General features: G+C 46.8%; 1 protein-coding gene across 4 annotated transcripts; it reads right to left on the reverse strand.

Annotated features, from left to right (window-relative positions):
• Positions 1-1,086: 1,086 nt before the first annotated feature.
• On the reverse strand, positions 1,087-18,047 carry LOC134575212 (oocyte zinc finger protein XlCOF22-like). 4 transcript variants are annotated; one of them, XM_063434464.1, is made up of 4 exons: positions 17,939-18,047; positions 5,630-5,818; positions 4,578-4,656; positions 1,087-2,720 (listed from the first exon to the last, which is right to left on the reverse strand). In XM_063434464.1, the coding sequence occupies exons 1-4, from the start codon at positions 18,008-18,010 to the stop codon at positions 1,279-1,281; spliced, it is 1,782 nt and encodes a 593-aa protein (XP_063290534.1). In that variant the 5' UTR covers positions 18,011-18,047; the 3' UTR covers positions 1,087-1,278. The 4 variants fall into 4 exon arrangements, with proteins under 4 accessions (XP_063290534.1, XP_063290535.1, XP_063290537.1 ...); XM_063434465.1 differs by lacking the exons at positions 5,630-5,818; positions 17,939-18,047 and adding an exon at positions 6,884-7,212; XM_063434467.1 differs by lacking the exons at positions 5,630-5,818; positions 17,939-18,047 and adding an exon at positions 5,540-5,569 and having other exon boundaries at positions 4,578-4,692.
• Positions 18,048-22,662: the final 4,615 nt, after the last annotated feature.

The raw sequence follows: 22,662 nt of genomic DNA on the forward strand, positions 1-22,662 counted from the left end.
ATAGTGTTAAAACCACCATCTAGCCCCCCCGGGCACCTCATGCCTCCCTAAAAATAGAAAACTTACTTGTATTCAAGCCTGAAGCTGCTAGCTCTGGCTCTGTTTCCTTTAGACCTGCCCACTGCCTGCTGACATCATCAGAAGTGGTAGCCTGATCCAATCACAATGCTTCCCCATAGGATTGGCTGAGACTGACAAAGAGGCAGATCAGGGGCAGAGCCAGCATGAGTCAAACACAGCCCTGGCCAATCAGCATCTCCTCATAGAGATGAATTGAATCAGTGAATCTATGAGGAAAGTTCAGTGTCTGCATGCAGAGGGAGGAGATACTGAATGTTTGGATGCATTTTAGGCAGCCATGACCCAGGAAGGATCTCTAACAGCCATCTAAGGAGTGGCCAGTGAAGTTATCACTAGGCTGTAATGTAAACACTGCATTTTCTCTGAAAAGACAGAGTTTACAGCAAAAAGGCTGAAGGTAACGATTCTACACACCAGAACTAATGCAATAAGCGGTAGTTGTTTTGGTGACTGTAGTGTCCCTTTAAATCCATAACAACCCAAACAGTTGAAATGCATATGATATACATCGAAAACGACTACACAGAAAGAATATACAGCACTTACATTCAGCATCAGAATTACTCCGATCCATCACACGATGTCTACATTTACATTCAGCCAGCAAGCACATATAATTGCCACAACATTTGCAAATTCCTGGAAAGTAACTGAATAACCAGTGAATTAAAGAATAACATTGCACAGCTTTACAAAAAAACATTTTTGAGAAATGAAAACCTGATAGTATGCATTGTCCTTTATCTTCTAATATTTCACACAAGGTCTGAAATGCTAGTATAAAAGTAAAGTTGCACCTTTTTTCTGACTTACAGTATATGTGACAAAAATAGATAAATAAAAATGGTCAAAAAGCTTGCTTATAGGCATTTGTAAGGACCCTGACGAACAGTATAGCTTACTGAAAGGGCAACAAAATGTAAAACAAAGGTCTGCATTTGGGCATAAAGCCCATATAGAGTAAAATCAAACTAAAATAAAAGTTGTTTTTTTTTTTTTAAAGTGCTACAGAAATCGTCTCATCAATTTTTGGAATGCTAACAGCAAAATGGTAGTTCATGGACTCCTCGCTGACCGAAGAAATTATATGACCCATTAAAACTTCCTTTACTGTTTGGATTAAAGGACCGAGCTGAGATTTCAGTAAACTTACTGGCATGTCAACTTTCACCTATAGTTTTCTATTAATGCACATGGTTATATCACGCGTTCTTTTGCTTTCATATGTATAATATTATGATGTTTGTTTAAAGCAGATCTTTGTGTAAAACATTTTCCACACTCAGTACATGAAAATGGTTTCTCTCCAGTGTGGGTCCTTTGATGCTTAACCAGAGAAGACCGCTCTGTAAAACATTTCCCACATTCAGAACACGAGAATGGCTTATCTCCTGTGTGAGTTCTCTGGTGGCTTATGAGAGAAAAATTGTGTGTAAAACATTTTCCACATTCAGAACATGAGAATGGCTTTTCACCGGTGTGAATGCGCTGATGTTTAACAAGCGATGAGCTGTGTGTAAAACATTTACCACATTGTGAACACGAGTACGGCTTCTCTCCAGTGTGAACCCTCTGATGTATAAAGAGATGCGAGCTCTGGCTAAAACACTTCCCGCAGATTGAACATTCAAACGGTTTCTCGCCAGTGTGAATTCTCTGATGCGTAATGAGAAAAAAGCTATAAGCAAACATTTTTCCACAAACGGAACACGAAAGTGGCTTTTTCCCTGTGTGAGTCTTTTGGTGATTAATGAGGGCAGAGTTTTCCATAAAATATTTACCACAGTCAGAACATGAAAATGTTTTTTCTCCTGTTTGCAACTGCTTGCGAGAAGCTAGCTTTGATTTTGAGGTCGAAATATTTCTACGATCTGAACATCCAACTTGCTCTTTTTCTGCTGAATCTGCATGTTTGATTGCCATTTTATTTTTATGTTTGTTAGAGTTTGTTTGTGTTGTGTTTTTATATATTTTCTCAATACTAATATGTCCTCCGCCATAACCTTCCACATGTGGATCAGAATAGTCTGTTTGTGTTGTGTACATCTCTGTATCTGTGAGAGTGTGTTCATCACATGAATCTGGCTCTTCCTTAATACGAACGGTTATATAGTCTGACTCTGTAAGATCTGCAACATAACATGATTCCGATTGCTCCTTCATATCAGAAGACCGATATGCTTCTGTCTGTGTATATTCTACAGGTGTGTAAATATCAGTATCTTTGAGATTTTCTTCTACACTTGAATCCGGTTCTTCCTTAATGCAAATAGCTAAAAAATCTGACTTTTCGTCTGTGAGTTCACCACCATCATAAGATGCCCGTTCGTTCTTAATCTGAAAAGATGTACAGTCGATCAGTTTAACTTTATCAGCATTTATCGAATCTGATTCTGCACTAGAAATGGATTTCCTTATTATATGATGATTTGATTGTTGCGTATAATCTCTTGTTCGAATATTAGTGTATGTATGGGAGGCCATTTGCTTTGCATCGTCTTTCACAGATTTCCTTAATATTGTTGTAGTTTGTTTAATAGGAGATTGATGGTCTCCTCCATGTTTTAATGGAGACTCCAATATGTCTTTATTTCCATGAAGTGGTGAAGTAGTACGAATCTTTCTTTTTACCGACCGATCTGTAGGAAATAAGTATATATTTAAAAAAGATATAACCAATCGATTAATTTCAACCTAATCGAGTATCAACACAGACATGCAGAGTCCCGCAGTTTGTAATCTGTACCTACGTGAATGTACAGACGACATGAGCCTCACAATGAGCAACATGCACGGTTTAACCCCTTAAGGACACATGACATGTGTGACATGTCATAGACATGTGCAATTCGTTTTGGTCCGAATATGAATTCGGACGAATTTCGGGCAATTCGGGCATTCAGGTACTTCTGAATGTCCGAATTGCCAGGGTCCCGAAGTTGCGAAGTGTCAAAGTGAAGCAGTTCCGAAGCAACTTCGCCTAAGTACTAATATACTTACCCAATGGAAGAATGTTACACTGTATACAATTTTAAATAAAAAGTATACAAATATAGCCAGGATTCAGCTGTAAGCATTTGCAACATTTACAACAATCAAGTAACACACATTCATATAAAATGTAAGTTACTTAGCCAGTCAATGTAATGACAGGAATGAATAAGTAAATAACTCCCTAATTCCCAAGGTATTAGGGAGCTATCTACTAAAAGGCTGAAAGACCTAAATTGGTCTTTCAGCCTAATGTCCTCCCTCATGGCCCCCACCCCTGAGAGGTGGGTGGGGGCCCTAAATACTAATAAGGGGGGACCCATAAGGTCCTCCCCTCTGGCCCCCACCCCTGAGCGGTGGGTGGGGGCCCTAAATACTAATAAGGTGGGGACCTAATGTCCTCCCCACCCCTGAGCAGCGGGTGGGGGCCCTAAATACCAATAGGGGGGGGACCTATTGTCCTCCCCCACAGCCCCCACCCCTGAGTGGCGGGTGGGAGCCCTAAATAAAAATGTTAGCCCCCCAGGTGACTAGGGGTCCCCAAAACCTCTAGTCATCCCCCCCCCAAAAAAAAAATTAACCCCCTACCTTCCCCCCTCACCCTAAAAATAATGAGGGCCTTTATTTGGCCTTTTTTGGGGCTGAAAAAAGAAGATTTTAGAAGAAAGAAAACATTGAATGCCTTTAACTAAAAACCTGTAAAAAAAAAATTAAACTTACCATTCAATGTTTTCTTTCTTCTAAAATCTTCTTTTTTCAACCCCAAAAAAGGGCAAATAAAAATCCATAATAACCGACGCAATGAAATTTTTTTTTTTTTAAAAACGAGCGCAAAAAAAAATAATCCATCTTCACCCGGCGAGGGCTCCGCGCACACTGAGCTCTGCAGGGCGGGGGAAGGCTTTAGACTCATAACACTCTGATTGGTGGATTAAGTAACCAATCAGAATGTTATGAGTCAAATTACTCAGCGTGGGAAAATTCTAAAGAACTTTCCCACGCTGTGTAAAATGACACAGAGCACTCTGATTGGTGGATTTCAAATCAACCAATCAGTCTCTTCATTTACCTGTCAGAGCACTCTGATTGGATGGCTTAAACCCACTAATCAGAGTGCTCTGAGCCTAATTGCAGGGCGGGGCAAGGCTGAAGATGGATTAATTTTTTTAACGCTAGTTTTTTTTTTATTGTGTCGGTTATAATGGATTTTTTATTTGGCCTTTTTTGGGGCTGAAAAAAGAAGATTTTAGAAGAAAGAAGACATCAAATGGTAAGTTTTATTTTTTTTACAGGTACTTAGTTAAAGGTCCCCCCCTCATTATTTTTAGGGTAAGGGGGGTTGGTAGGGGGTTACTAGGGGTTTTAGTCACCTTGAGTCACCTTTGCACATTTTAGATCATATTAGCAAAACTTGTTACTTTGGCCCCAAATCTTCAATTAACAGGTAGATTTCCAACAATTCCCAGTGTAGTGAAAAACCTTCACTTTGCAGTGATGCAACTTACCCAGTGACCTACGAGGGTTGCGAGTCTCCAGCATCATGTCCTTGCAGTTTTCTTCAGGACTTCCCAGATTCTCCCACTCCTGCAACGTTATAAAGTAACAGTGACATCCTTACACCTAACAGCAACCAGACACACACAATGATACAGTCACCATTCAGACACAACCTCACACCTAACAGGAACCTGACACACAATGATACAGTCACCATCCAGTCACATCCTCACACCTAACAGAAACCTGACTCACAATGAAAGAGTCACCATCCAGACACAACGGCACACCTAACAAGAACCTGACACACACAACGATACAGTCACCATCCAGGCACATCCCCACACCTAACAGGAACCTGGCACACACAATGATATAGTCACCATCGAGACACATCCTCACACCTAACAGGAACCTGGCACATACAATTATACAGTCACTATCCAGACACATCCTCACACCTAACAGGAACCTGGCACACAAAATGATACAGTCACCATCCAGACACATCCTCACACCTAACAGGAACCTGGAACACACAATGATACAGTCACCATCCAGTCACATCCTCACACCTAACAGGAACCTGGCACACAATAATACAGTCACCATCCAGACACATCCTCACACCTAACAGGATCCTGGCACACACATTGATACAGTCACTATCCAGAAACATCCTCACACCTAACAGGAACCTGGCACACACAATGAGACAGTCACCATCCAGTCACATCCTCAGACCTAACAGGAACCTGGCACACACAATGATACAGTCACCATCCAGACAGATCCTCATACCTAACAGGAACCTGGCACACACAATGATACAGTCACCATCCAGACACATCCTCACACCTAACAGGAACCTTGCACACAATGATAGAGTCACCATCCAGACACATCCTCACACCTAACAGGAACCTGGCACACACAATGATACAGTCACCATCCAGACACATCCTCACACCTAACAGGAACCTGACACACAATGATACAGTCACCATCCACACACATTCCTTGGTTTTACTCTATGATGTCCCATTCCCAGCAGCCTCACCTCTCCAGTCAGCAGGTGGATGATCTGATTGGTCAGTTTCAGGACCTTCTGGTCATTGTTTCTCTCATGTATCAGTGAGTGAGGTGGAGGCACCGTGCTGGGGCTCTGGGTCCTGTTAAAATTTTCTGACACTTGGATCCTGATGCTTTGTGTGTCACTGTCCCCAGACTTCTTCACCATAATGTAATCCTTTAACATGAAAGTGAGAATTTAGACTTATTTCGTTGCTATTCTCTCCGACTGACATTACCCAGAATCCCTCACCTCTCCAGTCAGCAGGTAGATGATCTCCATAATGACATTACCCAGAATCCCTCACCTCTCCAGCCAGCAGGTAGATGATCTCCATACTGACATTACCCAGAATCCCTCACCTCTCCAGCCAGCAGGTAGATGATCTCCATACTGACATTACCCAGAATCCCTCACCTCTCCAGTCAGCAGGTAGATGATCTCCATGATGACATTACCCAGAATCCCTCACCTCTACAGTCAGCAGGTAGATGATCTCCATGGTGACATTAACCAGAATCCCTCACCTCTCCAGTCAGCAGGTAGATGATCTCCATGGTGACATTACCCAGAATCCCTCACCTCTCCAGTCAGCAGGTAGATGATCTCCATGGTGACATTACCCAGAATCCCTCACCTCTCCAGTCAGCAGGTAGATGATCTTCATACTGATATTACCCAGAATCCCTCACCTCTCCAGCCAGTAGATAGATGATCTCCATACTGACATTACCCAGAACCCCTCACCTCTCCAGCTAGCAGGTAGATGCTCTCCAGGGTGACATTACCCAGAATCCCTCACCTCTCCAGTCACCAGGTAGATCATCTCCATGGTGACATTACCCAGAATCCCTCATCTCTCCAGTCAGCAGGTAGATGATCTCCATACTGACATTACCCAGAATCCCTCACCTCTCCAGCCAGCAGGTAGATGATCTCCATACTGACATTACCCAGAATCCCTCACCTCTCCAGTCAGCAGGTAGATGATCTCCATGATGACATTACCCAGAATCCCTCACCTCTCCAGTCAGCAGGTAGATGATCTCCATACTGACATTACCCAGAACCCCTAACCTCTCCAGTCAGCAGGTAGATGATCTCCATGGTGACATTACCCAGAATCCCTCACCTCTCCAGTCAGCAGGTAGATGATCTCCATACTGACATTACCCAGAATCCCTCACCTCTCCAGTCAGCAGGTAGATGATCTCCATACTGACATTACCCAGAATCCCTCACCTCTCCAGTCAGCAAGTAGATGATCTCCATAATGACATTACCCAGAATCCCTCACCTCTCCAGTCAGCAGGTAGATGATCTCCAGACTGACATTACCCAGAATCCCTCACCTCTCCAGTCGGCAGGTAGATGATCTCCATGGCAACATTACCCAGAATCCCTCACCTCTCCAGCCAGCAGGTAGATGATCTCCATAATGACATTACCCAGAATCCCTCACCTCTCCAGCCAGCAGGTAGATGATCTCCATACTGACATTACACAGAATCCCTCACCTCTCCAGTCAGCAGGTAGATGATCTCCATGGTGACATTACCCAGAATCCCTCACCTCTCCAGCCAGCAGGTAGATGATCTCCAGACTGACATTACCCAGAATCCCTCACCTCTCCAGCCAGCAGGTAGATGATCTCCAGACTGACATTACCCAGAATCCCTCACCTCTCCAGCCAGAAGGTAGATGATCTCCATAATGACATTACCCAGAATCCCTCACCTCTCCAGTCAGCAGGTAGATGATCTCCATAATGACATTACCCAGAATCCCTCACCTCTCCAGTCAGCAGGTAGATGATCTCCAGACTGACATTACCCAGAATCCCTCACCTCTCCAGCCAGCAGGTAGATGATCTCCATAATGACATTACCCAGAATCCCTCACCTCTCCAGTCAGCAGGTAGATGATCTCCATAATGACATTACCCAGAATCCCTCACCTCTCCAGTCAGCAGGCAGATGATCTCCAGACTGACATTACCCAGAATCCCTCACCTCTCCAGCCAGCAGGTAGATGATCTCCATAATGACATTACCCAGAATCCCTCACCTCTCTAGTCAGCAGGTAGATGATCTCCATGGTGACATTACCCAGAATCCCTCACCTCTCCAGTCAGCAGGTAGATGATCTCCATACTGACATTACCCAGAATCCCTCACCTCTCCAGCCAGCAGGTAGATGATCTCCAGACTGACATTACCCAGAATCCCTCACCTCTCCAGCCAGAAGGTAGATGATCTCCATAATGACATTACCCAGAATCCCTCACCTCTCCAGTCAGCAGGTAGATGATCTCCAGACTGACATTACCCAGAATCCCTCAACTCTCCAGCCAGCAGGTAGATGATCTCCATAATGACATTACCCAGAATCCCTCACCTCTCCAGTCAGCAGGTAGATGATCTCCATAATGACATTACCCAGAATCCCTCACCTCTCCAGCCAGCAGGTAGATGATCTCCAGACTGACATTACCCAGAATCCCTCACCTCTCCAGCCAGCAGGTAGATGATCTCCATAATGACATTACCCAGAATCCCTCACCTCTCTAGTCAGCAGGTAGATGATCTCCATACTGACATTACCCAGAACCCCTCACCTCTCCAGCTAGCAGGCAGATGATCTCCATACTGACATTACCCAGAATCCCTCACCTCTCCAGCCAGCAGGTAGATGATCTCCATAATGACATTACCCAGAATCCCTCACCTCTCTAGTCAGCAGGTAGATGATCTCCATACTGACATTACCCAGAACCCCTCACCTCTCCAGCTAGCAGGCAGATGATCTCCATACTGACATTACCCAGAACCCCTCACCTCTCCAGCTAGCAGGCAGATGATCTCCATACTGACATTACCCAGAATCCCTCACCTCTCCAGTCAGCAGGTAGATGCTCTCCAGGGTGACATTACCCAGAACCCCTAACCTCTCCAGTCAGCAGGTAGATGATCTCCATGGTGACATTACCCAGAATCCCTCACCTCTCCAGTCAGCAGGTAGATGATCTGCATACTGACATTACCCAGAATCCCTCACCTCTCCAGTCAGCAGGTAGATGATCTCCATACTGACATTACCCAGAATCCCTCACCTCTCCAGTCAGCAGGTTGATGATCTCCATGGTGACATTACCCAGAATCCCTCACCTCTCCAGCCAGCAGGGAGATGATCTCCAGACTGACATTACCCAGAATCCCTCACCTCTCCAGCCAGCAGGTAGATGATCTCCATAATGACATTACCCAGAATCCCTCACCTCTCCAGTCAGCAGGTAGATGATCTCCATGGTGACATTACCCAGAATCCCTCACCTCTCCAGTCAGCAGGTAGATGATCTCCATACTGACATTACCCAGAATCCCTCACCTCTCCAGTCAGCGGGTAGATGATCTCCATGGTGACATTACCCAGAATCCCTCACCTCTACAGTCAGCAGGTAGATGATCTCCATGGTGACATTAACCAGAATCCCTCACCTCTCCAGTCAGCAGGTAGATGATCTCCATGGTGACATTACCCAGAATCCCTCACCTCTCCAGTCAGCAGGTAGATGATCTTCATACTGATATTACCCAGAATCCCTCACCTCTCCAGCCAGTAGATAGATGATCTCCATACTGACATTACCCAGAACCCCTCACCTCTCCAGCTAGCAGGCAGATGATCTCCATACTGACATTACCCAGAATCCCTCACCTCTCCAGTCAGCAGGTAGATGCTCTCCAGGGTGACATTACCCAGAATCCCTCACCTCTCCAGTCACCAGGTAGATCATCTCCATGGTGACATTACCCAGAATCCCTCACCTCTCCAGCCAGCAGGTAGATGATCTCCAGACTGACATTACCCAGAATCCCTCACCTCTCCAGCCAGAAGGTAGATGATCTCCATAATGACATTACCCAGAATCCCTCACCTCTCCAGTCAGCAGGTAGATGATCTCCAGACTGACATTACCCAGAATCCCTCAACTCTCCAGCCAGCAGGTAGATGATCTCCATAATGACATTACCCAGAATCCCTCACCTCTCCAGTCAGCAGGTAGATGATCTCCATAATGACATTACCCAGAATCCCTCACCTCTCTAGTCAGCAGGTAGATGATCTCCATACTGACATTACCCAGAACCCCTCACCTCTCCAGCTAGCAGGCAGATGATCTCCATACTGACATTACCCAGAATCCCTCACCTCTCCAGCCAGCAGGTAGATGATCTCCATAATGACATTACCCAGAATCCCTCACCTCTCTAGTCAGCAGGTAGATGATCTCCATACTGACATTACCCAGAACCCCTCACCTCTCCAGCTAGCAGGCAGATGATCTCCATACTGACATTACCCAGAACCCCTCACCTCTCCAGCTAGCAGGCAGATGATCTCCATACTGACATTACCCAGAATCCCTCACCTCTCCAGTCAGCAGGTAGATGCTCTCCAGGGTGACATTACCCAGAACCCCTAACCTCTCCAGTCAGCAGGTAGATGATCTCCATGGTGACATTACCCAGAATCCCTCACCTCTCCAGTCAGCAGGTAGATGATCTGCATACTGACATTACCCAGAATCCCTCACCTCTCCAGTCAGCAGGTAGATGATCTCCATACTGACATTACCCAGAATCCCTCACCTCTCCAGTCAGCAGGTTGATGATCTCCATGGTGACATTACCCAGAATCCCTCACCTCTCCAGCCAGCAGGGAGATGATCTCCAGACTGACATTACCCAGAATCCCTCACCTCTCCAGCCAGCAGGTAGATGATCTCCATAATGACATTACCCAGAATCCCTCACCTCTCCAGTCAGCAGGTAGATGATCTCCATGGTGACATTACCCAGAATCCCTCACCTCTCCAGTCAGCAGGTAGATGATCTCCATACTGACATTACCCAGAATCCCTCACCTCTCCAGTCAGCGGGTAGATGATCTCCATGGTGACATTACCCAGAATCCCTCACCTCTACAGTCAGCAGGTAGATGATCTCCATGGTGACATTAACCAGAATCCCTCACCTCTCCAGTCAGCAGGTAGATGATCTCCATGGTGACATTACCCAGAATCCCTCACCTCTCCAGTCAGCAGGTAGATGATCTTCATACTGATATTACCCAGAATCCCTCACCTCTCCAGCCAGTAGATAGATGATCTCCATACTGACATTACCCAGAACCCCTCACCTCTCCAGCTAGCAGGCAGATGATCTCCATACTGACATTACCCAGAATCCCTCACCTCTCCAGTCAGCAGGTAGATGCTCTCCAGGGTGACATTACCCAGAATCCCTCACCTCTCCAGTCACCAGGTAGATCATCTCCATGGTGACATTACCCAGAATCCCTCATCTCTCCAGTCAGCAGGTAGATGATCTCCATACTGACATTACCCAGAATCCCTCACCTCTCCAGCCAGCAGGTAGATGATCTCCATACTGACATTACCCAGAATCCCTCACCTCTCCAGTCAGCAGGTAGATGATCTCCATACTGACATTACCCAGAATCCCTCACCTCTCCAGTCAGCAGGTAGATGATCTCCATGATGACATTACCCAGAATCCCTCACCTCTCCAGTCAGCAGGTAGATGATCTCCATACTGACATTACCCAGAACCCCTAACCTCTCCAGTCAGCAGGTAGATGATCTCCATGGTGACATTACCCAGAATCCCTCACCTCTCCAGTCAGCAGGTAGATGATCTCCATACTGACATTACCCAGAATCCCTCACCTCTCCAGTCAGCAGGTAGATGATCTCCATACTGACATTACCCAGAATCCCTCACCTCTCCAGTCAGCAAGTAGATGATCTCCATAATGACATTACCCAGAATCCCTCACCTCTCCAGTCAGCAGGTAGATGATCTCCAGACTGACATTACCCAGAATCCCTCACCTCTCCAGTCGGCAGGTAGATGATCTCCATGGCAACATTACCCAGAATCCCTCACCTCTCCAGCCAGCAGGTAGATGATCTCCATAATGACATTACCCAGAATCCCTCACCTCTCCAGCCAGCAGGTAGATGATCTCCATACTGACATTACACAGAATCCCTCACCTCTCCAGTCAGCAGGTAGATGATCTCCATGGTGACATTACCCAGAATCCCTCACCTCTCCAGCCAGCAGGTAGATGATCTCCAGACTGACATTACCCAGAATCCCTCACCTCTCCAGCCAGCAGGTAGATGATCTCCAGACTGACATTACCCAGAATCCCTCACCTCTCCAGCCAGAAGGTAGATGATCTCCATAATGACATTACCCAGAATCCCTCACCTCTCCAGTCAGCAGGTAGATGATCTCCATAATGACATTACCCAGAATCCCTCACCTCTCCAGTCAGCAGGTAGATGATCTCCAGACTGACATTACCCAGAATCCCTCACCTCTCCAGCCAGCAGGTAGATGATCTCCATAATGACATTACCCAGAATCCCTCACCTCTCCAGTCAGCAGGTAGATGATCTCCATAATGACATTACCCAGAATCCCTCACCTCTCCAGTCAGCAGGCAGATGATCTCCAGACTGACATTACCCAGAATCCCTCACCTCTCCAGCCAGCAGGTAGATGATCTCCATAATGACATTACCCAGAATCCCTCACCTCTCTAGTCAGCAGGTAGATGATCTCCATGGTGACATTACCCAGAATCCCTCACCTCTCCAGTCAGCAGGTAGATGATCTCCATACTGACATTACCCAGAATCCCTCACCTCTCCAGTCAGCAGGTAGATGATCTCCATGGTGACATTACCCAGAATCCCTCACCTCTCCAGCCAGCAGGTAGATGATCTCCAGACTGACATTACCCAGAATCCCTCACCTCTCCAGCCAGAAGGTAGATGATCTCCATAATGACATTACCCAGAATCCCTCACCTCTCCAGTCAGCAGGTAGATGATCTCCAGACTGACATTACCCAGAATCCCTCAACTCTCCAGCCAGCAGGTAGATGATCTCCATAATGACATTACCCAGAATCCCTCACCTCTCCAGTCAGCAGGTAGATGATCTCCATAATGACATTACCCAGAATCCCTCACCTCTCCAGCCAGCAGGTAGATGATCTCCAGACTGACATTACCCAGAATCCCTCACCTCTCCAGCCAGCAGGTAGATGATCTCCATAATGACATTACCCAGAATCCCTCACCTCTCTAGTCAGCAGGTAGATGATCTCCATACTGACATTACCCAGAACCCCTCACCTCTCCAGCTAGCAGGCAGATGATCTCCATACTGACATTACCCAGAATCCCTCACCTCTCCAGCCAGCAGGTAGATGATCTCCATAATGACATTACCCAGAATCCCTCACCTCTCTAGTCAGCAGGTAGATGATCTCCATACTGACATTACCCAGAACCCCTCACCTCTCCAGCTAGCAGGCAGATGATCTCCATACTGACATTACCCAGAACCCCTCACCTCTCCAGCTAGCAGGCAGATGATCTCCATACTGACATTACCCAGAATCCCTCACCTCTCCAGTCAGCAGGTAGATGCTCTCCAGGGTGACATTACCCAGAACCCCTAACCTCTCCAGTCAGCAGGTAGATGATCTCCATGGTGACATTACCCAGAATCCCTCACCTCTCCAGTCAGCAGGTAGATGATCTGCATACTGACATTACCCAGAATCCCTCACCTCTCCAGTCAGCAGGTAGATGATCTCCATACTGACATTACCCAGAATCCCTCACCTCTCCAGTCAGCAGGTTGATGATCTCCATGGTGACATTACCCAGAATCCCTCACCTCTCCAGCCAGCAGGGAGATGATCTCCAGACTGACATTACCCAGAATCCCTCACCTCTCCAGCCAGCAGGTAGATGATCTCCATAATGACATTACCCAGAATCCCTCACCTCTCCAGTCAGCAGGTAGATGATCTCCATGGTGACATTACCCAGAATCCCTCACCTCTCCAGTCAGCAGGTAGATGATCTCCATACTGACATTACCCAGAATCCCTCACCTCTCCAGTCAGCGGGTAGATGATCTCCATGGTGACATTACCCAGAATCCCTCACCTCTACAGTCAGCAGGTAGATGATCTCCATGGTGACATTAACCAGAATCCCTCACCTCTCCAGTCAGCAGGTAGATGATCTCCATGGTGACATTACCCAGAATCCCTCACCTCTCCAGTCAGCAGGTAGATGATCTCCATGGTGACATTACCCAGAATCCCTCACCTCTCCAGTCAGCAGGTAGATGATCTTCATACTGATATTACCCAGAATCCCTCACCTCTCCAGCCAGTAGATAGATGATCTCCATACTGACATTACCCAGAACCCCTCACCTCTCCAGCTAGCAGGCAGATGATCTCCATACTGACATTACCCAGAATCCCTCACCTCTCCAGTCAGCAGGTAGATGCTCTCCAGGGTGACATTACCCAGAATCCCTCACCTCTCCAGTCACCAGGTAGATCATCTCCATGGTGACATTACCCAGAATCCCTCATCTCTCCAGTCAGCAGGTAGATGATCTCCATACTGACATTACCCAGAATCCCTCACCTCTCCAGCCAGCAGGTAGATGATCTCCATACTGACATTACCCAGAATCCCTCACCTCTCCAGTCAGCAGGTAGATGATCTCCATACTGACATTACCCAGAATCCCTCACCTCTCCAGTCAGCAGGTAGATGATCTCCATGATGACATTACCCAGAATCCCTCACCTCTCCAGTCAGCAGGTAGATGATCTCCATACTGACATTACCCAGAACCCCTAACCTCTCCAGTCAGCAGGTAGATGATCTCCATGGTGACATTACCCAGAATCCCTCACCTCTCCAGTCAGCAGGTAGATGATCTCCATACTGACATTACCCAGAATCCCTCACCTCTCCAGTCAGCAGGTAGATGATCTCCATACTGACATTACCCAGAATCCCTCACCTCTCCAGTCAGCAAGTAGATGATCTCCATAATGACATTACCCAGAATCCCTCACCTCTCCAGTCAGCAGGTAGATGATCTCCAGACTGACATTACCCAGAATCCCTCACCTCTCCAGTCGGCAGGTAGATGATCTCCATGGCAACATTACCCAGAATCCCTCACCTCTCCAGCCAGCAGGTAGATGATCTCCATAATGACATTACCCAGAATCCCTCACCTCTCCAGCCAGCAGGTAGATGATCTCCATACTGACATTACACAGAATCCCTCACCTCTCCAGTCAGCAGGTAGATGATCTCCATGGTGACATTACCCAGAATCCCTCACCTCTCCAGCCAGCAGGTAGATGATCTCCAGACTGACATTACCCAGAATCCCTCACCTCTCCAGCCAGCAGGTAGATGATCTCCAGACTGACATTACCCAGAATCCCTCACCTCTCCAGCCAGAAGGTAGATGATCTCCATAATGACATTACCCAGAATCCCTCACCTCTCCAGTCAGCAGGTAGATGATCTCCAGACTGACATTACCCAGAATCCCTCACCTCTCCAGCCAGCAGGTAGATGATCTCCATAATGACATTACCCAGAATCCCTCACCTCTCCAGTCAGCAGGTAGATGATCTCCATAATGACATTACCCAGAATCCCTCACCTCTCCAGTCAGCAGGCAGATGATCTCCAGACTGACATTACCCAGAATCCCTCACCTCTCCAGCCAGCAGGTAGATGATCTCCATAATGACATTACCCAGAATCCCTCACCTCTCTAGTCAGCAGGTAGATGATCTCCATGGTGACATTACCCAGAATCCCTCACCTCTCCAGTCAGCAGGTAGATGATCTCCATACTGACATTACCCAGAATCCCTCACCTCTCCAGTCAGCAGGTAGATGATCTCCATGGTGACATTACCCAGAATCCCTCACCTCTCCAGCCAGCAGGTAGATGATCTCCAGACTGACATTACCCAGAATCCCTCACCTCTCCAGCCAGAAGGTAGATGATCTCCATAATGACATTACCCAGAATCCCTCACCTCTCCAGTCAGCAGGTAGATGATCTCCAGACTGACATTACCCAGAATCCCTCACCTCTCCAGCCAGCAGGTAGATGATCTCCATAATGACATTACCCAGAATCCCTCACCTCTCCAGTCAGCAGGTAGATGATCTCCATAATGACATTACCCAGAATCCCTCACCTCTCCAGCCAGCAGGTAGATGATCTCCAGACTGACATTACCCAGAATCCCTCACCTCTCCAGCCAGCAGGTAGATGATCTCCATAATGACATTACCCAGAATCCCTCACCTCTCTAGTCAGCAGGTAGATGATCTCCATACTGACATTACCCAGAACCCCTCACCTCTCCAGCTAGCAGGCAGATGATCTCCATACTGACATTACCCAGAATCCCTCACCTCTCCAGCCAGCAGGTAGATGATCTCCATAATGACATTACCCAGAATCCCTCACCTCTCTAGTCAGCAGGTAGATGATCTCCATACTGACATTACCCAGAACCCCTCACCTCTCCAGCTAGCAGGCAGATGATCTCCATACTGACATTACCCAGAATCCCTCACCTCTCCAGTCAGCAGGTAGATGCTCTCCAGGGTGACATTACCCAGAACCCCTAACCTCTCCAGTCAGCAGGTAGATGATCTCCATGGTGACATTACCCAGAATCCCTCACCTCTCCAGTCAGCAGGTAGATGATCTGCATACTGACATTACCCAGAATCCCTCACCTCTCCAGTCAGCAGGTAGATGATCTCCATACTGACATTACCCAGAATCCCTCACCTCTCCAGTCAGCAGGTAGATGATCTCCATGGTGACATTACCCAGAATCCCTCACCTCTCCAGCCAGCAGGTAGATGATCTCCAGACTGACATTACCCAGAATCCCTCACCTCTCCAGCCAGCAGGTAGATGATCTCCATAATGACATTACCCAGAATCCCTCACCTCTCCAGTCAGCAGGTAGATGATCTCCATGGTGACATTACCCAGAATCCCTCACCTCTCCAGCCAGCAGGTAGATGATCTCCAGACTGACATTACCCAGAATCCCTCACCTCTCCAGTCAGCAGGTAGATGATCTCCATGGTGACATTACCCAGAATCCCTCACCTCTCCAGTCATCGGGTAGATGATCTCCATGGTGACATTACCCAGAATCCCTCACCTCTCCAGTCAGCAGGTAGATGATCTCCATATTGACATTACCCAGAATCCCTCACCTCTCCAGTCAGCAGGTAGATGATCTCCATACTGACATTACCCAGAATCCCTCACCTCTCCAGTCAGCAGGTAGATGATCTCCATACTGACATTACCCAGAATCCCTCACCTCTCCAGCCAGCAGGTAGATGATCTCCATAATGACATTACCCAGAATCCCTCACCTCTCCAGTCAGCAGGTAGATGATCTCCATGGTGACATTACCCAGAATCCCTCACCTCTCCAGTCAGCAGGTAGATGATCTCCATGGTGACATTACCCAGAATCCCTCACCTCTCCAGTCAGCAGGTAGATGATCTCCATGGTGACATTACCCAGAATCCCTCACCTCTCCAGTCAGCAGGTAGATGATCTCCATGGTGACATTACCCAGAATCCCTCACCTCTCCAGTCAGCAGGTAGATGATCTCCATATTGACATTACCCAGAATCCCTCACCTCTCCAGTCAGCAGGTAGATGATCTCCATACTGACATTACCCAGAATCCCTCACCTCTCCAGTCAGCAGGTAGATGATCTCCATACTGACATTACCCAGAATCCCTCACCTCTCCAGTCAGCAGGTAGATGATCTCTATACTGACATTACCCAGAATCCCTCACCTCTCCAGTCAGCAGGTAGATGATCTCCATAATTACATTACCCAGAATCCCTCACCTCTCCAGCCAGCAGGTAGATGATCTCCATACTGACATTACCCAGAATCCCTCACCTCTCCAGTCAGCAGGTAGATGATCTCCATAATTACATTACCCAGAATCCCTCACCTCTCCAGTCAGCAGGTAGATGATCTCCATACTGATATTACCCAGAATCCCTCACCTCTCCAGCCAGCAGGTAGATGATCTCCATACTGACATTACCCAGAATCCCTCACCTCTCCAGCCAGCAGGTAGATGATCTCCATAATGACATTACCCAGAATCCCTCACCTCTCCAGTCAGCAGGTAGATGATCTCCATAATGACATTACCCAGAATCCCTCACCTCTCCAGCCAGCAGGTAGATGATCTCCATGGTGACATTACCCAGAATCCCTCACCTCTCCAGTCAGCAGGCAGATGATCTCCATAATGACATTACCCAGAATCCCTCACCTCTCCAGTCAGCAGGTAGATGATCTCCAGGGTTAGATCTAGGATCCTTTTGGTAGTCTGATCCTTGTTCATCTTCAACGAGGCAGATAAGTGAACCAGTCTGCATCCGAGAATGCATCCGTCTCTGGACCTCGTGGACGAAGTTGCACTTATAATTTATCTCTGCTTTTCTGTAAATAAAAATGGTCTTTCTCTAATAACAAGTATGCAAAGTAATGTATACAGAGAAACTGACTTTTCATAGTGAGAAATGGACTCCTGTAGCGAGGGTCAGGTGTGAAAGATTGTGGGTAAATTCTATCTCAAAAGTAAAAAAGGTGCGCTGTACCTTTAAGATATACAGTGAGTACAAGTAGACACAGTGCAAGTGACTGTGCACTATTAGAGTGCTATATTATATATATAATAAGTACAATAAAGGACACATGAATACCAAGTGCAAAAGGTGATAATAGTAAAAAAAAAAAAACACTTACTAGGAATATTTAAAATGGGAACTTCTTGATTATCTCCCAGAGTTACATTGAGACATAATGGATGAAGAACAGAGAAAATATAGTGTAATATTGTAACACCACAGAAGGTAATGTAAGCAAATGATATAAACTCCCAAGGAGAGCGCAGTGAAAGTCTGCTCTAACTTGTCTGGCTTTGGTCCTCGTACTTAGGACTGAGAGATTGTAGATGACCAGGATGGCAACTGGATATGAAGAAATTCTCTCTTTATTATAAACAAGAGAAAAAAAATCACATCAAGTGATTCAGCTCTTTCACCCCAAAGAAGTCTTTAAAAACTTGCAGTTTCCAAGCTGCAGTAGCAATGGGGAGTACTTCCTGGAATACGAGCGTTGTACGACCATGTGATGACGCGTTTCGCCTCGGCGGCTTCCTCAGATCTACTCACTATATATCTTAAAGGTACAGCGCACTTTTATAAACTTTTGATGTAATACTTTGGTGTCTTTTGAGCTATTTCACTAAAAGGCGCAGCTGTTTATTTTACCTTTTTTGTACCTCTTTAACATTTCTATATGATCACGTTGTTTTACCATTTATTTTATTGTAAGCGCCTTTTTTTGCTTGTATACCTTTGGTAATTTCTATCTGCGTCACCATGGAGTAAAAGGGATAGATGTGATGGATTATGGGTATTTTAATTAGTGACACACTGATGTCTATGGTGAGATGGAGGCATCATCTGTTAAAAGTGCTGCCCTCCAGAATGTAGAATTCAAATGTTGCAGGAATCCCAAAAGAGTGGCCTTCCTTTCCTTCCTGCATATGGAGACTACATACCGCATGGCAGAACATTTCATGTGCAGCCCAACAAAAGTAAGAAATCAAACATGTCCAAAACAACATGTGTGGGTTTGGGTCGGTTTTCTGATGATTTCAGTGGGATGGTCACAAGTTCCTGTATTACAGCGCGGTACTTGCTTTAAAAAATTCCATAGCACACGCACGCTATTAAAGGGCAAAGAGTACATTAATAATTTACTTTGCAAAGGAGGTCCAAATGAGGGTCTGCGCCAGCACACGCTCACACATATTGTACACAGCCAGCACACGCTCACACATATTGTACACAGCCAGCACACACTCACATACTGTACACAGCCAGCACATGCTCACACATATTGTACACAGCCAGCACACGCTCACACATATTGTACACAGCCAGCACACGCTCACACATATTGTACACAGCCAGCACACGCTCACACATATTGTACACAGCCAGCACACGCTCACACATATTGTACACAGCCAGCACACGCTCACACATATTGTACACAGCCAGCACACGCTCACACATATTGTACACAGCCAGCACACGCTCACACATATTGTACACAGCCAGCACATGCTCACACATATTGTACACAGCCGGCACACACTCACACATATTGTACACAGCCAGCACACGCTCACACATATTGTACACAGCCAGCACACGCTCACACATATTGTACACAGCCGGCACACACTCACACATATTGTACACAGCCAGCACACGCTCACACATATTGTACACAGCCAGCACACGCTCACACATATTGTACACAGCAAGCACACGCTCACACATATTGTACACAGCAAGCACACGCTCACACATATTGTACACAGCAAGCACACGCTCACACATATTGTACACAGCAAGCACACGCTCACACATATTGTACACAGCAAGCACACGCTCACACATATTGTACACAGCAAGCACACGCTCACACATATTGTACACAGCCAGCACACGCTCACACATATTGTACACAGCCAGCACACGCTCACACATATTGTACACAGCCAGCACACGCTCACACATATTGTACACAGCCAGCACACGCTCACACACATTGTACACAGCCAGCACACGCTCACACACATTGTACACAGTCAGCACACGCTCACACATATTGTACACAGTCAGCACACCCTCACACATATTGTACACAGCCAGCACACCCTCACACATATTGTACACAGCCAGCACACGCTCACACATATTGTACACAGCCAGCACACGCTCACACATATTGTACACAGCCAGCACACGCTCACACATATTGTACACAGCCAGCACACGCTCACACATATTGTACACAGCCAGCACACGCTCACACATATTGTACACAGCCAGCACACGCTCACACATATTGTACACAGCCAGCACACGCTCACACATATTGTACACAGCCAGCACACGCTCACACATATTGTACACAGCCAGCACACGCTCACACATATTGTACACAGCCAGCACACGCTCACACATATTGTACACAGCCAGCACACGCTCACACATATTGTACACAGCCAGCACACACTCACACATATTGTACACAGCCAGCACACGCTCACACATATTGTACACAGCCAGCACACGCTCACACATATTGTACACAGCCAGCACACGCTCACACATATTGTACACAGCCAGCACACGCTCACACATATTGTACACAGCCAGCACACGCTCACACATATTGTACACAGCCAGCACACGCTCACACATATTGTACACAGCCAGCACATGCTCACACATATTGTACACAGCCAGCACACGCTCACACATATTGTACACAGCCAGCACACGCTCACACATATTGTACACAGCCAGCACACGCTCACACATATTGTACAGAGCCAGCACACGCTCACACATATTGTACACAGCCAGCACACGCTCACACATATTGTACACAGCCAGCACACGCTCACACATATTGTACACAGCCAGCACACGTTTACACATATTGTACACAGCAAGCACACGCTCACACACTGTACATAGCCAGCACACGCTCACACATATTGTACACAGGCAGCACACATTACCACACAGCCAGCAAACAACACACAATACTTTCGAATTGAAATTATTTTGTGTGTTAGAACATATAATTTGTCGTGAGGAACAAGTAGATTTTTTTTTAGTGTCTACACTCCTGTGAGAAGTAGGAGTATCAAATACTAAATGTTTAGACTTTTCCTATGCCAATATAAATAGACAGAATATATATATATATACACACACACACACACACACACCTTATACATTACATTACATACACACACACACACACACACTATACATTCCATACACTACATTATACCTTACACACACACACATTATACATACACACACACTGTAGCGGAGCTCCCTGTACCCCAGCTGGGTAACTCTGCCAGAGGGGTTGATTCCTAGCTGGAACTGGGAAACTGCTGGGCAAACTAGCTCTTTTAGTCCTTACAAGGACTTTCCCCGCTGCATCCCCTGCAAGCTGGAACAGCAGACACGGGGGTTAAATCTTCCTTCCCTCCAGTAACCAGACACCACACCGTTCTGGAGGTTTAAAACACTGCCAATCTTTATTTGGAACACACAGCTTTTATGCACAGACCCCGCAGGGGGTCTCCATTCAGTACAATACAATCCCAGGCAGAAGGGGGTTGGGTTACCGATAGCAATCACCCGCTCTGGGAGATACCACAGTACACAGGGACACACATTAAAACATATTCCATACGGGGGGGTAACCTTTGGGGCCGGCTCCCTGGGAAGGGGTTACATGGTTGAAACATACATCGCTAGATAGGTCCACTAGGATCCCTGCAAAAACAGGGAGATCGGATGTACAGAGCCCGAGAAATTATTGTCGAGTCTGGGACTCGAGGCTCTGTACATCCCCGAAATGAGTTCCATGAAGTTTCTTGGTTTAGTCCAGAGTCCAGTGAATTCAAACTTCGATCAGCTGAAAAGGCGCAAAACCAAAATCGTGCCAATTAGCGCTCAGGGGAGGAGAAGAGTTTTGCCGCCCAATCCGAAGAAAGGGCGCGAAACTCGGTTGCACCAATCTGTGCTCGGGGAGGAGAGGGGTATTTCCCTGCCCAAAACCTCATTTGAAAGAGCGCTCTTTCTCAGATTGGTCACCTGTGCCCCACAGCAAACAATCAGCGCACAGTGTTCGTTCATCAGGAGAATGGCACAAACCCAGTTTGAATGGAGACCGACTCACAGCTCCAGAGATTCCCTGCTGGTGCTCGGCCCCCTCTCCGGTGGATATCCCCACGTAGGTATACACCGCAGAGAGCGCTCTCCTGGGCTTCCACGGGTCCAGCCTCGTATCTCCTGGCCGGGAGGGGGGGGAGGTAAGAGAAACAGTGACCATAGCTCCGTTGAGAGCAGGTAAGGTGATCTGCAACAGTGTGCACACACTGGT

Source organism: Pelobates fuscus, chromosome 10 (assembly GCF_036172605.1).
Source record: "Pelobates fuscus isolate aPelFus1 chromosome 10, aPelFus1.pri, whole genome shotgun sequence".
In the NCBI taxonomy this organism is placed as follows: Eukaryota; Metazoa; Chordata; class Amphibia; order Anura; family Pelobatidae; genus Pelobates; species Pelobates fuscus.